This window comes from Mustela erminea, chromosome 2 (genome assembly GCF_009829155.1).
Source record: "Mustela erminea isolate mMusErm1 chromosome 2, mMusErm1.Pri, whole genome shotgun sequence".
Classification (NCBI taxonomy): domain Eukaryota; kingdom Metazoa; phylum Chordata; class Mammalia; order Carnivora; family Mustelidae; genus Mustela; species Mustela erminea.
The window spans coordinates 100,116,923-100,133,351 of NC_045615.1; the positions used below are offsets into that span (position 1 = coordinate 100,116,923).

The 16,429-nt window shown below is 56.9% G+C and overlaps 1 protein-coding gene across 5 annotated transcripts in view; it reads left to right on the plus strand.

The window, feature by feature from the left end:
* The window catches only part of ACOX3 (acyl-CoA oxidase 3, pristanoyl), a 38,433-nt gene that overhangs the window by 14,928 nt on the left and 7,076 nt on the right, over positions 1 to 16,429 (plus strand). For 4 of the 5 annotated variants that reach the window (XM_032333712.1, XM_032333709.1, XM_032333710.1 and 1 more), the window contains exons 8-14: positions 1,253 to 1,349; positions 2,962 to 3,144; positions 4,892 to 5,014; positions 6,540 to 6,660; positions 9,146 to 9,268; positions 9,437 to 9,550; positions 13,023 to 13,138. In XM_032333712.1, the coding sequence (XP_032189603.1) occupies positions 1,253 to 1,349; positions 2,962 to 3,144; positions 4,892 to 5,014; positions 6,540 to 6,660; positions 9,146 to 9,268; positions 9,437 to 9,550; positions 13,023 to 13,138 (877 nt within the window). The other variant, XM_032333711.1, reaches the window with a different exon arrangement.

The window sequence follows — 16,429 nt, forward strand, 5'->3', positions numbered from 1 at the left end:
GGATCCACCCATACCTGCTGCAGGCAGGGTGAGAGGACAATCATGATGCACCTCTGGAGGAGGCGGTGGTGCCCTGAGGGCTGCTGGCACAGGGATCACAGGAGAGCTGGGCTTGTTTAAGGGTCATGGCAGGTGCCATGTGGCTGGAGGCTAGGGAGTGGGGTGTGGCTGGCAGGGGCGAAGGGACTTGTGCAGTTGTCGCTGTTCTGATCAGCGGTCTGGAAGGGCCTGTGCTGCTATGCACACCACGGGCTGAACAGGCAGGTCTGCAGAGAGCCCAGGGGTGACTGTCGCTGTGAACCTGACCAGAGGCGGTGGAGGCTGAGTGAACATGGATGGCAAGGACAGGGAGGTCAAGACCCTGCTTGGGCAGAGCTCACACCCGGCTTTGATGGGTGCTTGGCCCTGTCTTAGGAGTAACCACCGTTTGAGCAGGAGGTGGCGTGAGCCAAGAGGGGCTGCTCCCCTCTTGGGCTTGGTGACACCGTGCTTTCAGCTGTGACCTCCCATGGGCCAGAGCGCATTCGGATGACCCTGGAAGTTTTCTTGGCCATCAGACAAGTCATGTGGGAACTGTCAGTATTTCTAAGATGGTTTGGAGCTGTGGTTTGGTTTATGTAGCATCCGTTTCTCTGTGTGGTAGTCTTGTCCTGCAGACGATCGTGAAATGGATTTTCCCAGCCCAACACGGCTAACACCTTTGATTACTAACACACAGGGGTCTATGACCGTGTGTGAGTGAGCCTCTCATTGTAGTTTTTCAAAAGAAACGAGTTTATGTGCCTTCGAGCCCCAATGTGATAACACAGTTCTTTTGTTGGACATGTGAGTTTTCAGACCTTAGTTTGCTGGTTTTTCACATCGTCTTGTGGATCCTGGTATGAGTCTGAAGGTTGAGAACCAGATTTTGCTCTTTAAATAAATCAGTTCTCCCCTTTTCTGTTGACTCCCCAGCTTCATCCCAGCAGCATGAGGCCCCTGGCCCCGTGGTTACCAGTACACAGTCATTTGCTTCCACACAGAACCCTGCCACGAACACGCCACATTATTTTCCCAAACCTACTTTTTAGATAGAAAAATGTTTTGAAATTTCCTGTCTCTGGTGTTTCCTCCCTTTTTTTCTGGGGCGGGGGGGATTGTGGCCCTTTTAACTTTCCTTTGCTTTTATTTGACTGGGTTTCTGGAGGGAGAGGAGAGGAGCCCCAGGGCCAGAGCCCCGTTTAACCAGAGGTCCTGCTGTCTCTCCACACAGATTTGCCATGTTCCACAAAGTTCGAATTCCTCGCCAAGACCTCCTGAACCGGACTGGAGACGTCACCCCTGAGGGTACCTATGTCACCCCCTTTAAGGTACAGGGATCCACACAGAACTCTGCCTGGGCTTGCACAGAGACCCGCCACCCATGATGGGTTGGCCGGGGGAGAACCCCTGTTGGTTCAGGCTCCAGTGCCACCAACAAGGAAGGTGGCACTTGGGTCGGATGCACCCCCAAGGGTCCTGGGCATGACAGATAGTGGCCAACAACTACCCATGGATGTCCACTCCTCTGCCCAACCCCCAGCTCTCCAAGATTAGGGAGGATGTCCCTTGCTCGTGCTATTTCCCTGAAGGGCTTAAGGGCCTAGGTCGCATGGTGGACCATTCCAAATGGGGGTGACCGTGTTCTCTTGAGTCTGGGGCTCACCACATCCCCAAATTCTTTGAGGGGTAGAGCCGCGATGGCCACAGCCCACATTGGAGCAGGCGGTCAACTCCCAGTTCTGAGCTCGCAGTCAGGGTGGCCACACCCCCAGCAACACGTGAGCCTCAGAGGCCTGGATCTGATGACACGTACTGCCTGACCGGAGCCGGAACCACAGGGTGGGAAGCAAGCATGATGGGGACACTAGGGGTGAGGAGAGAAGTTGGCAATATGGAACCAAGTCTCTTCCCAATGGGATGTAGCATCGGCTGTTCATTAGAAGCTGGCAGGAAGACGAGGGCGCAGAAGGCACATGCTGGAGGGGACGAGCATAGCGTGGGTTGGGCTGGAGGCTGGAGAGCCTGAGTGAGGAGTGCCCAGGGGCGCAGGAGAGGCTGAGGTGAAGTGAGAGGAGGGGAAGGCGGCAGCAGAGATGGGGAGCGCCTCACGAAGGGAGGAAAGACCCAATGGGGGGCCGTGGAGCACGCTGCAGAGAAATGGAAACATTTCACAGAGAAACTTCTGAGACCTTCCAGAGAGGGGGTGCGGCTCAGACTCTCCTGGGGCGGGGGGCTCCCTGAGCCTTCTGATTTCCCCAGTGATGCTATCACAAACCGTTGTGCCCTTGTGGGGATGTCCCAACTGTTCTCTGCATTTGCCGGCATTTGCAAGGGCACGTAACTTGGGAAGAAAACCCCAGATAATAAAAGAAATGAAGGCAGGAGAGGCAGCAACAGGTGAGGGAGGTCAGGATGGCTGGGTGAGTTCAGGCTGGTAGCACCCAGGCCACTGCTGCCGTGGAAAATCATGCCTGGGGCCCTGAGGCCGGCGGCCGGAGAGTCACCCAGGTGCATGTGAGGCCGCCGTCCATCGTAAGAGAACACAGACCTTGACCGTCACTGTCCTCAGCAAGGTTGTCCTCCCTGGGAGGGAGGCATTCCAGGGCAATGGGGGTCATGGGAATAGGATGTTGGCACCAGCAGCAGCCCCTCGGACTGGGGCCCGGAGTGGACTCCTGCGGCTTGGTCCCCTTCATCCAGAGCCCGTGCCTCTGTAGCAGAGCCTGCCCCCCGGGGGCTCCTGCCATCGCCGTCTGTGACCCAGGCCCCGTGGCATGGCAGCCCTGGCCTGGAATTCTGGGTTGGGGGTGCACCGGGGCTGGTCCAGGCAGGTGAGCTCTGTGGCCACTGTTGGAGTCACCTGGCTTCATGGCCCCATGAGTCTGTCCCCGAGGCCGCCAGGCCACCTGGTGGCCTTCACCACGTGCCTTCTTCCCATAGGACGACAAACAGCGTTTCGGGGCGTCCCTGGGCACCTTGTCCTTCGGCCGGGTCACCATCGTGGGCATGTCCATTGTGAACTTAAAGTTGGCTGTCTCCATCGCGCTCCGTTTCTCAGCTACCCGCTGTCAGTTTGGGCCCACAGATGGGGAGGAAGTCCCGGTGCTCGAGTATCAGATGCAGGTACGGGTTTGGCACGTCTGGGGCTGCACTCCCAGGTCACTCACAACATTCCCGGGACGGGACCCTCGTGGGAATAATCGGCCACAGCAGCTGGGCCTCCAGGCTATTCATAGTGATGTCACTCAGGGGAGCAGGAGGGGCCCTTGTCCTGCCCGTTGTCAGGGGACAGGCCCCCTGGGATGGCCAAGGGGGGGACCTGGTCGGGAACACCAAAAAGCGGCTTGGCTCCTGGCAGAGGGAGATAAATTGTATCCTGGGGGTGCTCAGGGTGCTGGTGGGTTACCAGCGTTTCACCCCACGCCCGGCCCTCACGCTGCCTGAGCTCTGAGATGTCCTGACACTTCCTTCCACACATGCTGGGCCTTCTCACTCCTTTACATGCTTGGCCTTCAAATTTCTTCACACATCTGGGCCTTCACAGTAACTCTTATCCTCGGCCTCATGACTTCCTCACAGGCCTTCCTCACACACCCGGGCTTCATCCCTTCCTCGAACACCCGGGCTCTGGGATTTCCTCACACACCCGGCCTTCACCCCTTTCTTGTATACCTGGGCTCCAGGACGCCCAGCCTTCACCCCTCCTCACATGTTTGGCTTTCTCCCAGTGGGCTGGGGTTGCCATTCCCTTGAGGGGGTTCCTGTCTGAGTTCAGCAGCAAGTCTGACCCAGTCTTGGGCCAAGTTCTGTGTAAGCACAGGTGCATTCGAGTGAGAGCTGGAGGGAATCGTAATAGAGTCCCAGCTTCTTCTAACATTTCTTACCATGGCTGCGAGCCGGTTTTAATAATAAATAAAAGAGGAGAAGTAGAATATCGGGGTTATGACTGGGCACACGTCATCCCCTCCAGCACAGGTCCCATGGCCTCTGTGAGCTCAGTGCCCCTGACTGTCTGGATGTTGAGGGTGGTCAGCGGTCGGAGAGCCTGCTCGAGCCACAGGCTTGGGCTCCTCACCCCGTTCCCCACTACTGTCTGTGTGCCCTTGGGCAGGGTACTTAGCCTCTCTGTGTCCTGAGTTCTGGCTCTCTTATTAATAAATTAGAGTTGCTCACACCTCCTTCTGGGATGCTTGTGAGGATTAAATACGTTAGTCCATGGGAAGCAGCTGGCGGGGTGTCTGGGTCTCGGCACTCAGTAAGGAATAGATGGTGGCCATGTCAATGGTGGTGGTGACAGCTTCCCAGGTCCTTTCTTGCTTTTTCCTCTATCCCCCTTCCATCCATGCAGCGGTGTGCGTGCAACAGACCCCCCCTCCTTGCCTTGGGGGGACTTCTAGCTCCCTGTGAGCCTCAGTTTCCCCATCTGGCTGGAAAGGGATCGCTTGATCCCTGGTAGGTCCACAAAGCATGAACTATCAGCACAGGGGGCTGGTTTCCATAGCTGCAGATGGGCTGAGAGTCCCTGCTCCAGTCACCGTGTGCTGAGATGGGGAGCACGGTGCCCAGGGGTCGCACCTGTGGGCAAGACTGGGCAGGTAGGGAGGGACCAGCTGGATTGGAAGCACACCAGCCAGTGGGGGGGCCTTCCTGGTAAGCATGGCTGCAACTGCAAGGTCCTGTTCCCGACCTGTTGCCCCTGGTCTCTCCTCTGGGCCTCATCGCCATTGGCCATCAGGAGGGGTACGGGAAGGGGGCTCCCAGCGAGGATGTGTGATATGTTAACGTGGGGTTGGTTATCAGGAGGGGTGCGGGAGGGGGGCTCCCTGTGAGGACGTGTGACATGTTAACACGAGCGTCTTGTTGATTGTAGCAGTGGCGCTTGCTTCCCTATCTGGCCGCCATCTACGCCTTGGACCACTTCTCGAAATTGCTCTTCCTGGACCTGGCAGAGCTGCAGCAAGGCCTCGTGGGGACTGACCACGGTGCCAGGCAGGTGAGCTCCCGTGCTCTTTTCTCTGTGGGCTTTACTGTTCCTAACTCTTACCAAGGCCGAACAGCACAGCCCTCAGCCTGTCTTTCAAAACATCTGTCCATCCGTGGCGGCCCTCTGGGGTTCTGAGATGCCCCCCGAGTTGTGGCCACCTGCCTGGGCCTCCCAGAATCCTTGCCGTGATCTGGGCAATTGGGGTGCTGTCCGTGTTCCCGGGTAGCAAGGATGTGCCGACATGACTCCACTCCGGGCCGCGGGTCCAGCTGTCCTTCTCCTTTCGGGAACGCGATGACTTTACCAAATTCTCATTACCGGCCCCTCAGTGGATTTCATGGTTCTGATCCTTCCGTAAACAACCCTGTCAAGGCCTGAATCCAGCTGATGGGATTCGAACTGACCACCAAGGATTTGTGCCGCAAGTGAGCGTCCATGGGGCTCAGCTTCGACACAGTCATCCTTGGCAGATCTCTGTGTAAACAGTTTGCAGCTGCCTTTTCGTGGCCCCTCAGTTGCCTCCTGGGCGTGAGCAAAATGGGAATCACGAGGAACGTGTTTGAAAACAGACTTGAAATACTGCAGATCGATGTTACATACAATCCCCTAGAAAGCCTGGATTGCATTAGCATGTTATGGAATATTCAGCACAAACACCCAGGAAGTCAGGGGGTGCTGGGGGGTGTGGAGACAGCCAGTAGGCTGCGCTGCTCGGCAACACACGGGTCCTCGGGAATCAGGGATTAAATATGTTTTTCCCCAGCATGAGTCACCGAGACCTTTGCCAGCTGACACTGGACTCATTCTCCTGTTAGTAACGTTATAAAGTGTAGCATGCTTTATTCTCTCTGAAACTCTGCGGTTTCACGGAGGCATGCCAGGACCTAGAAGTGGCCCTTATTTCATGTTGAAAATACTGGTAGAAGGGATCGTCTAATTTAGCAGGCGTGTGTTTGTCTCGTTCTCTAAATTCTTTCTGTTAAACGTTCGGTGGAAGCAGAAGGGTATCTGTAACATACATAAGGCCCAGAGACACTGGCCAAGGATAGCCTTACAGAGTCGACTGCAAATCATCATCCCCTGCACAGTCTCCTGCGAGCTTGTCCCCACCCGCCCCCATCCTCAGAGAGGGGGCCCTGTCTCCACCTCCTGTTTGATTTCTTGCTTTTCTTTCTGCCATCAGATTCTGCCTGGTTTCAGGTTCAGAAGCGTCCCCTACACTGAGTTGAAATGTTTATGTTTCGCGCTCTATGCCTGCGATCATCCTCACGCCCCTGGAGTTTATTTGCTGCACAGAGCTCTGGTCCATCTGTTTCCACGGCTGTGAAACCATCTGTACCCCAGTGTGTCCACTCTGAGATGAACCCCCCCCTTTTGAAGCTAAAATTGGGTTTCTTTCTTTCTCCTGCAGCTGTCGGGTGTCTTAGATTGGACTGCAGGGGACACAAGACTTTGACGCTAGGGCTGAAGTGACCTCTGACCTCCAGTGTTGGAGCCTCTTTTCACCTGTTCTTGTTGGATTTCCTCTCCCAAGGCAGAGCTCGGACGTGAGATCCACGCCTTGGCGTCGGCGGGCAAGCCGCTGGCCTCATGGACCGCCCAGCGGGGAATTCAGGAATGCCGGGAGGCATGTGGAGGACATGGCTATCTGGCCGGTAGGTTTTGAAGTGTGTGATGGTTTTCAGTCCACAGCCCTGCTTTTGGCTACCGCCTGCCAGCCAAAGTTGGCAATCGCCGGTTTTTGTGAATAAAGTTTTATCAGAGTGTAACCACACCTAATCACCTGTTCGTGAATTTTCTGTGGCCGTGTTCGCATGACACGCAGGGTCAAATCGTCTTTGTCAAGCCTAAAATGTTCCCTGGCTGGCCTTTCCCAAATCAGCTTTGCCACCCCCCTGCCCTAGACAAAGGCCTCCACTCACTGCTGCCTCCTGTTCTCGGTCTCCTTCTGGGGTAACGGGTGGTGGGGAGGCTGTGTGACGGAGCCCGCCAGCCCCCCAGTGGAACGTAGATTATCTGAATCTGTGCGTTTTTGTTGTCACTCTTTGCTTAATGACTTGGCATTAATCCGGCACCAAGCTTTGTCCCGCTGAAAAATTCTTCAACTTAGAAAAAGACGGTTTGCTTTGGCAGTGGCCCTTGTTTGGGCAGCTGGTGTGTGGTTAAGAGAGTGAGCAGCTGAGGGCCTGCGACCAAGTCCTTCTCTGCCACCCGCTGGCTGCACAGCCCGGCTAGTTAGCCAGCCTCACTTGGCCTCAGTTTCCTTGCCTGTAGCCTGGGGACAATTGTGGTGCATAACAATGAAGGTTCCCGCCGTGGTCACATGAGTGAGTGCGCGTTAAGTGCTCCCTGCGGTGGTAGATGTGTGGCAGGTGGCCAGTGACTTCTGTTGGTGGTTATTGTTGAAGCTTTTAGTATTATTGTAGTTGCCGCTGTTATTTGCAAACATCCTGTGTGCGAGTGTTCAATAATTGGTAAAATCTAATTAGTCCAAGCAGACCAACACATGCGTTCCCAACAACGAAATTGGCAGAAACCTTGCTTTCGGCTAATGACCCCACAAGCATTTTAGGCTCTTGCCAACTTTGATCATCTCAGTGATGGTCTGTGGACAATTATGTGTTTTCAGCAAGGACCTGCCCCAGGTGCTTGTCATGTCAGGGCCAGGAGTGGCCCCTTGGCTCCCGCCACGTGGTGCCTCCCCATTACCCACGGACCAGCGGGTGACCATGCCGGCGTCCGAGTCACTTACATATCTCGTCCTCTGTGCAACGTTCCGTACTTTCTGTTTGTTGTCACAGCTCAGAGAGACGCAATAAATAGTTCGCTTTGTTGGGCTTTGAATAGAATACAGAATGGAGTCGGGCAGCCCCGCAGAGGACATAAACAACCGAGTCAGGTGTTGTGAGTACAAACGCTGGGCTGAAACCAGCAAGGCTGGGCTCAGTGGGGTAGATGTGATGGGCTGGTCTGGGTTTAATATCAACTGTGACCTGTTCCTTAGTAGTCATGCCTGGTTGCTTCAGTAGACTGGTCTGTGGCAGGGAGCAGTGGGTCGGGGGGTGGAAATGATCAGCATGTCCCAGGTGACCACAAGCCCCAGGGCTGCTGCAGGATGTCTCACACCCTCTCGGACTGTGCTCTCAGCAGTGTGAGCCTGGGACTCCCATTCCTCTAACTCCTGGCTCATCCTGTCCCACCCAGCCTCCCATGTGGAGAACATTCTTCACCAGAGGAAGGAGACCCAGATAAGAGGTTCTAGAAGGCATACCTTATAAAAAATTTGAAGGAATCAGGGCCCTTCACCGGTAGGAGAGACAAAAGAACGGAGAGTTCTCTTGAGATATTTGAAAATTTTATTTTTTATTTTTTAATTTTTTATGTATTTTTTTTAAGGTTTTATTTATTTGCCAGAGAGAGAGAGAAAGAGCGAGAGCAAGCGAGTACACACAAGCAGGCAGAGAGGCAGGCAGAGGCAGTGAGAGAAGCAGGTTCCCCGCCGAGCAAGGAGCCCGATGCGGGACTCGATCCCATGACCCCGGGATCATGACCCGAGCCAAAGGCAGCGGCTTAACCCACTGAGCCACCCAGGCGCCCTATTTGAAAATTTTTTAAAGATTATTTGTTTTGAGAGAGAGCACGCAGAAGCAGGAGGGGCAGAGGGAGAAGGAGAGACAATCCCAAGCAGACTCAGTTCTGAGCATGGAGCCCGAGGTGGGGCTAGATCTCATAGCCTGAGATCGTGTCCTGAGCCAAAATCCAGGGTCCAACACTCGACCAATGGCACCACCCAGGTGCCCGAGATATATGAAATTTCTTGTGTGAAAAGATGAACTCACCACAGGTTAGGCAGGTGCCCTGCAGCACGCGTCAGTGACCCCCATGCCTGGGATCTGGCGTTTGACCGTGTGAAGCTTGGTGTCCACAGGGGAGAGGGACATGCAGGTGACACGGGGCGTTTCTCAGTGTTCCTGCTTGCCAGCGCCATGGGGTCAGTGGCTGGGAAGAACAGCTGCGGGAGGCGTGGGTGGTGCTGGGCAGCCTGGGAGTGCTGTGTCTCAGTGCTGGGGCTCCCGGGGAGTGGCGTGGGTCCTGCCCCCACATGCACTGGAAGTGACGAGGTGCACGGCTTCCTTGTAGTGAACCGGCTGGGTGACCTCCGGAATGACAATGACCCTAACTGCACGTACGAAGGGGACAACAACGTCCTGCTACAGCAGACCAGCAGCTACCTGCTCAGCCTGCTGGCTCGCCACATCCAAGGTGAGGCCCCCCGCACTCATGGGAGAGTGGTCAGCCCGCACACGCTGGCCCCATTAGGCGGTCCCTGTGTCTGCAGGAGGACGTGCGTTCTGAAGCATGACTGACCAGCGTCGGGGGCACCCAGCATGGTGGGGTGGGTGGTCACTCCAGGGCCTGATGTGCTTGCAGATGGTGCTCGCATCGAGAGCCCTCTGAGGACAGTGGACTTTCTGGAAGCCTACCCCGATATCCTTGGTCGGAGGTTCACATGCCTGAGCGTCGACAGCTGCTTGGACTCTGCAGGTGAGCATACCGTCTCCCTGTTTGCCTCCCGCCGTGATCCCCCTGCCTGCTGTGCAGCAAGGTGGGCCGTGGTGGGCCCTGCATTCATCCAGACCCCCCCTCCTGGGTGTGGTGCTGAGTTAGGCATTGACTCTCCCCAAGGATGGAGAGGGAGGGGCTCTGGGTCCTGTCCCTGCCTCACTGGGTGGCTGGTCTCCGGCCTGCCGGCTGCTCCTGAAACTGAGCTATCTTCACAAGAACCCGGGGTCCTCCCACTCAGGGCCTTTGCACGTGCTAGCCTCACTGGCCTCACTTCTGTGGCCCCTGGCCCATGGCACATTCACCCTTCTCAGCCCTGAGAGGCTCAGCTCAGCGGCAGTCAGCACGGGGCTCTGTGTTTATCGTGCTTGGCCATGATTGTTGAGTGCCCCTGTAATCCAGGGCATGGGAAGCCCTTGACTCAGAGCAAGAGAGCCGCTCACTTACTTGGGTCTGTGTGTTCATTGTTTTGATTCACTCTTGAATGTTATTTTGGAGAAAAGGCCACTCCGGCCGCTCTGGGAACAGAGGGACACAGGAGAAGAGGGTACCCTGGATGGGGCAGCAGCAGTGGAGGAGGGGGGCTAGTGCTGCCAGGACCTGGGTGGGGCAGCTTGGGGGGGATGGGGCTCACTCAGGTGCCAGTCCCATCCGGGGGTCCTCTCCCTCTGCTCCTGCCCCAAGCCTGCACCCCCACCTCCCCTGAGCCTCTGCAGCCACAGCTGGAACATCACTCATCTCACTGCCATCTGACCTGTGAGCCCCGAGGGCATGTGCTTCACGTGGGTTTCGATACCCCCTGGAGACTGCCCCTGTGGGCACATGTCCCAGTGGGCCGGGCAGGAGCCTCCCTTGTATGGAGCCCCCCAGGGACCTGCCAGTGTGGGCCCCGCCGGGAGAGTGAGGGGTGCCCCTTCCCCACCCCAGCCTGCTGGCTGCACCCGGGAAGAGCCGCATCCACTCTTTCAGGCTCTCGTGGGGACATGGGAACTCACATCGTGGGGTGCTTTGCACTGTGCTGAGCTCTGCATCCATGCTCAGGATCCACTGGCCGCCGTGGTACACTCAACAACCCGCACCCTCTTCTCCATCATGGAAGGCACCACAAGGATGTCCCTTGTTCCTCTGAGTGCCTTTGGCATGGGAGGGGGGCAGCTGGTCTGGATCAGGAGACCATAGAGCCAGTGTCCCCTGGGGTCTGGGGGCCGAGAGCCCGTGGCTTCCCAGTGTCGCCTGCTGTGGGTGCCAAGGGCACCCGCCTCACTCTCCGCCCAGCCGCATACCCTGCTCCCATCTGGCCAGGTGGCACCAGCGGTCGGAGCAAGACTAGAACTCAGGCAGGGCTGATGTCCCAGCTGCTTCCTCCATCATCATCTTCATCCAGGAAGCTTCTGCCCACAAGTGCTTGCTTTCTTGGTGGTCACCACAGTCTGTCACAGTTTTCCCGATGACAGCCCCCTGACAGGTCCTCACCAGCCTTTGTCAAGTGCCCATGGGACGTGGGACCCACCTGAAGGTCTATTTCAGATGGTTTCAGAGCACCCCAGCCAACCGTTGCTGCAGAAAACACTAGAAAATGAGCTCATGCTTCTCATACCATCAACCTAACCAGCACTTTTTCCCCTAAAACCATTACCCGCTGTAAACCAAAGAACAAACAAACCATCTGGCAGCTCCTGGCCACGCGGGGTGCTCTGCTCTGGCGCCTCCCTCGTGGACACTGTGCACGCGGACTCCATCTGTGCAGTGGCCACAGGACACAGGCCAGGCTGCGTCATCTATTTTTCCTGTGAGTGCCCTGGTTTTTGTAAGATCCAACAAAGTGAAAACATCTTCTGGAGGGAAAAAAAATGGAATAAGAACTCCAGCAGTGCAAGTGACACTGAATGCTGACGTCACTGTCCACACAAACGAAGGAACTGGTGGCACGGGACTGGCCCCTCGTCTCTGGGGCCTGGGGTCCTCCGAGCCCATGTGTCAGCCCTGGCCTCTACCCATGGGATCTGCCATAAGGACGATGTGAAATCTTTACAAGCCTCGCACTCTGTGGGACCAGAGATGGCAGCTCTCAGTACCGCGCATAGCCTGTTGGGAAGGTCTGAGGGTTTTCATTCAGGGGACAAGTCGTTTATCTGGGGAGGGAGCGGGGGGGGGCATGGTCCCTGTCTTTGGCTATCTCTGGGTTTCTTTCAATTCTCACTCAGGCGTGCGTGCTGAGGATGGGCCTCACAGATGTTCCTGTGTGTTTGAGATCCATACTGTCACTTGGCAACATGAGGCCCGTTTGTTTTCCTCAAGTTGGCTGATTTGCAAAAACAGTCAACGATTGTGGTTCACCATGTGTGGTGCTGACAGCTATGTGCGTGTACAGGGTAGTGGGCTCAAGTCGCATCCTGTTCCCTGGGGAACTTAGGCTCTGAAGTCGGCATGACCTAGGGCTCGATAGTGAACCTTTCTGAGCCTCAGTTTCCCCTGTAGTACATGGAGGTGGGGATGTGGTCAGCCCCATGTGGAGCCTAGTAGGGCCTGGGCTGTGGTTCACTCTTGCCAGGGGCTGGCTGCCAGGTACCAGAGGCTGGCCGCCAGGTGCTAAGGGGGCCACCACTCTGAGCACCCCCGCAGGCACGACACACACAGGGAGAGCTTAGCTGTTTCCCTGGCAGTCAGCTCCGTGGCAGGTCTTGCACCTTTGGAGGAGGTTGTGTGGGGACATCTAGCCACACAGGAGTGTGAGGGTGTGGGAACACAGACAGACAGCAGGCAACACCCAGACCTGGGCCGTGCCAGCCAGGGAGCTGGGGCCAGTCATCCCCGCCTTGCCTTTTGGGCACACCAAGGTTGAAGAGCTCTGCTTTAGAGGGGGAGATCAGCCAGGAAATGGGCCCCGGGTGGAGGCAGCCTGGGAAGAAGAGGGGCAGGGTGGAAGGCCGGGGAGGTGGTCGGAGGGGGCTGGCCAGCCTTGAGGGGCTCCCTGAAGCACCTGGGCAGCAGGGTGAAGAGGTGGGAGGACGCTGTGAGTTCAGGTGTCATTTGTGGAGTCTGGTGCCCTGTGGACATGGATGAGGCCCAGGAACCCCAGGACTGGGAGGTGGGGCAGGAGCGGCAGGTCTAGGGACCACTGGAATGCTATGGCAGTGACCCCTGTGGGGCATGTGGGAATCCATAGTGACACTGAGGGGGCGCACCATGTCCCAGCAGACGAACACGTGAGCACCAGCCGGAACCAGCAACTCTCCCAAACAAGGCACTCTCCCCAAAGCTGGCTCTGCTGCCCCCTGGCCTCTGGGTACCGCAATAGTGTAGAACATGGGGTGCCTTCCGGGTGCCTCCATGTCTGTGTCTCACAGGCTCTTCCCCAAAATGGCCCCGTGCTCTCGAGCTGCCCGTCCTGGGGGAGTGCTCGCGGGCCGCGGGTGCTTCATTGTTACTGTCATTTTTGTTTCTTGTTTTCAAGTCCCCCTGGCGGCGTATGAGTGGTTGGTTTGTTACCTGCTCCATGAGAGTCATCAGAAATTAACTCAGGAGAAAAGATCAGGAAGCAATGACTTTGAAGCAAGAAACAACAGTCAGGTATGTCTGTTTTGAAAATTGCTTTTTTAATTCGCTTGGAATTCCTGTGCTGCCACGGCCTCGGTGAGCCGCCTGTCGTGGTGGTAGCAGCCAAGCCCTCTGGCCCCTGTGACCTTAGGACCATGGCCACCCTGTTCCTTGGTGAGCTGCAAGGACCTTAATGGATGGTGGGTGTTGTGTTCAGAGTGTCTGGTGGCATCTGGACGCCGCCAGAGCTGTCACGGTGGGACCGGGACACTGGGCCATGGGACCCCAGCCCTGGTCCCTCCCAGCCGACCAGCGGCTGCTCGGTGACTCACACTTGGCTCTCTCCGGACATTACCACCCTTCTCAGGGAGCCTGGGTGGGAATGGCCCCAGGATGGCTTTGGTTGTCAGGCTTAGACAGGGCTGAACCCACTGTGGAAACGCAGCCCACTCTAAGATGCCTCCTGGCATCTGGATCTGGGCTCTGGTGACCCAGATATCCTGTCTATCTGGAGTGATGGCTGTTGCTTGGGAGAGCATGGATAAAGGAAACATAAGTTTCTAGAACTGGTGGTGTTTCTTCTCCGCGGCCTGGTTTTGTGAGGCTCGTCTCATGCCCTCTGAGAACTCAGTATCCACGTCTGCCCATCTCCCCTGAATGAACGCCAGCCCTCCTGTTATGCTGTGATGGGCAGCCTCAGCACTGGGGTAGATGTGGCCAGGAGCAAAGCCAGTGGCGTCTCCTGGGACCTGCTAGACACACCTGCCCCAGGTGTGGAGGTGAGGGGACAGGATGGCATCTTGACTGAAAGGCCTGGATTGAGAACTCGAACCCAGGCCTTACAGGAATTCAGCAGGAGGCCCGGTCAGTAAACTTGATTTCAGTGCTATGGTAACCAAAGTAGGGAGTATGGTAATGATCTTCCAGAATGGCTGGGGCCGCTGTAGCCTTAGTCCCTTGGACACTGATGGGAGTGGATTAGCTTGTCCCATGTCACCCCATTCCCTGCCTGTTAGGGGGTAGAAACGGAGGGCCCCCTGGAGTCACAAGCCAAGGCCCCAACGAAGTGGAGGGCACAAGAGGCTCCCATTCCCACTGCATCCAAATCCTGGAGAGCTGCCTGGAGGTGGCTGTGGGTCTTGGTGCTGTCCTTCTGCACCCCTGCCAGCTGGCCCATGCCCAGAGCCCTGATGATGGACCTCAGGCAGGGGCTCAGCTGTTTTAGAAATAATTCCCCTTTAGACCTCTGTTAAAGCCCACTGTGGCAGCGCATTCAGTATGCCGCTCGACAGAAAAGGACAGGAGAGGCCAGCTGAGCTGGGATCTGGATCTTGGAGCCTGCTAAGAGCCAGCCCTGGGTCAGCTCTCATGGCCTGGGCTGGATGCTCATGTGTGCCCTGGAAGAACACAGCCTCTTCCCATACGGTGCCCTGAGCAGCAACCCCAGGCACAAGAGGAAATACTCAGAGAATGTGTGGGTAGCCTCGGTGTGGGACGTGCCTTCTTGAGATGGGAAATCAGAAGCTGTAAAAGATAGAAAGTAGTCAGATGTGACTGTGTAAACGCTCGTCATTTCTGTAAACAAAGTCAGGTGATGGGCTGCAGACTGGGGAAGCATGTGCAGCAGGATGAGCAGGGTGTCCCGGTGGAGAAGGGTCCCTGGCCAGGGAACCAGCCACTGGCACAGCAGCTGCTGAGCATATCCCGGGGACATGTGGGGGAAGGATGGTATCTGGCAGGTCGTGGAGGCATGAGCTGCTGTGTCCTCTGGAGCAGTCAGTGGCTGCTTGCATGGAAATATGGAGCGAGCTAACTCTCACTTGGTGGGGGTGGGGCATTTATCCCCATCCCTTTCCCCCACCCCTGGAACAGCTGCCCCTTGCTCTGTGCCTCCTGCAAGCGGGCCACACACAGTAAGTTCTTTAAAAAGAAGAGAGATGTGTTTATTGCCTCTTTTGGCTGAGTAGTACCCTCCCATGTTCAGAGGAAGAATGTGTAATAAGGTGGATGGTGGGGGCCCGAACCCCCAGAGCCCCGTACTCCCTGGTCAGAGCTGTCAACCTCAGAAGGCAGGTGTGCCGCGTTCTCCTCCCTTCACCGCACCCGGGTCTCCTACGTGGGTCATTTCCTTCTGTCTTCTCTGGTGGATCGGGCAATCGGGGCCAAGAGAGATGCCTGGGGTCACCCAGCTCAGCTATGCTGGGGCCGGCCTGGAACCCAGTGCCATCCCGGGGGCCTGGTCCTCTTCCGTGAACTGAGGTCTGAACATGGGCACTGAGGAGTTCGTTTTCTGCCTGGAGTGTCGATGATTTACTGACGTGCAGATATCCTCAGGAATTAGAGCACAGCAGGACCCAATAGCTGCATCTGATGGTTTAGGGCTTCATGGGGGTGGAGGCTCATGGGAGGGGAAGGAGCTGGGAGTAGGGGCTGGCCCTTGGGGCTCTCCGCATGTGACTGCCCTGCCCTCCACAAGCAGCAGTCCCAGGTTTGCTGCAGCTGCAGACAACTGACCGCAGGCCACATTAGATCCCCCAAGGGGACAGGTTAACATCTTGGCACTGGAGGGTCAGCGGGCTCCGCAGGAGCCTAAAGACAGGTCTGTGGCCTCACTGCCTGTCCCTGCCTGGCGGAGCCTTGGCTCCGTCCAGAGGCTCCATCCAGACCCATCCATGTGTCCTGTACGCTGTCTGCTGCTCAGCAGTACCCCACCTCTGCCCACAAAGATGTCCACCGCACCCCTGAGTTCTGACAACCAGAGACGCCAGCCAGGGGCAGGTGTAGTCACAGCTCCGGGACGCGCCACGGGACGGCTCATCAGTGCAGGTCAGGCCCCACGCGCGCTCTTCTCATTAGAACAAATCCAGTAAAATGACACGGTAGAGACAGGAGAAGAAAACCTAATGAAGCTGCTGATACTCAACGGGATCTGGAGGAGCAGGTGAGAAAGGAAACACTGGGACCAGAGGACCTGCCGTGACCTCCTGCTCCCACAAACAGTGGGCATCAAAACTCCTGGAAATGTAGGCTGGCTGGGAACGGTACGCGTCGGAGCCGCAGGGAGCCGCCCTGGCTTTGGGTGGATACAGGAGTGGGACAGAAGACGGGTTTCCTCCATGGCCCGGGGAGGAGTGCAGCCATGCTTGGAGTGGCTGGGGGCTCGTGGAGCGCCATCACTGTGTGTGCAGTGCAGGAGAGGACTGTCGTGTGCCCTCACACCTCCTGCGGCAGGGCCTGGCATGGTTGTCCCTGGGCGTGTTGGGTGGGGCCAAGCTGAGAGCAGTCATCAGGCTTGCCCAGGTCATGGAGCGCACAGACGCTGGC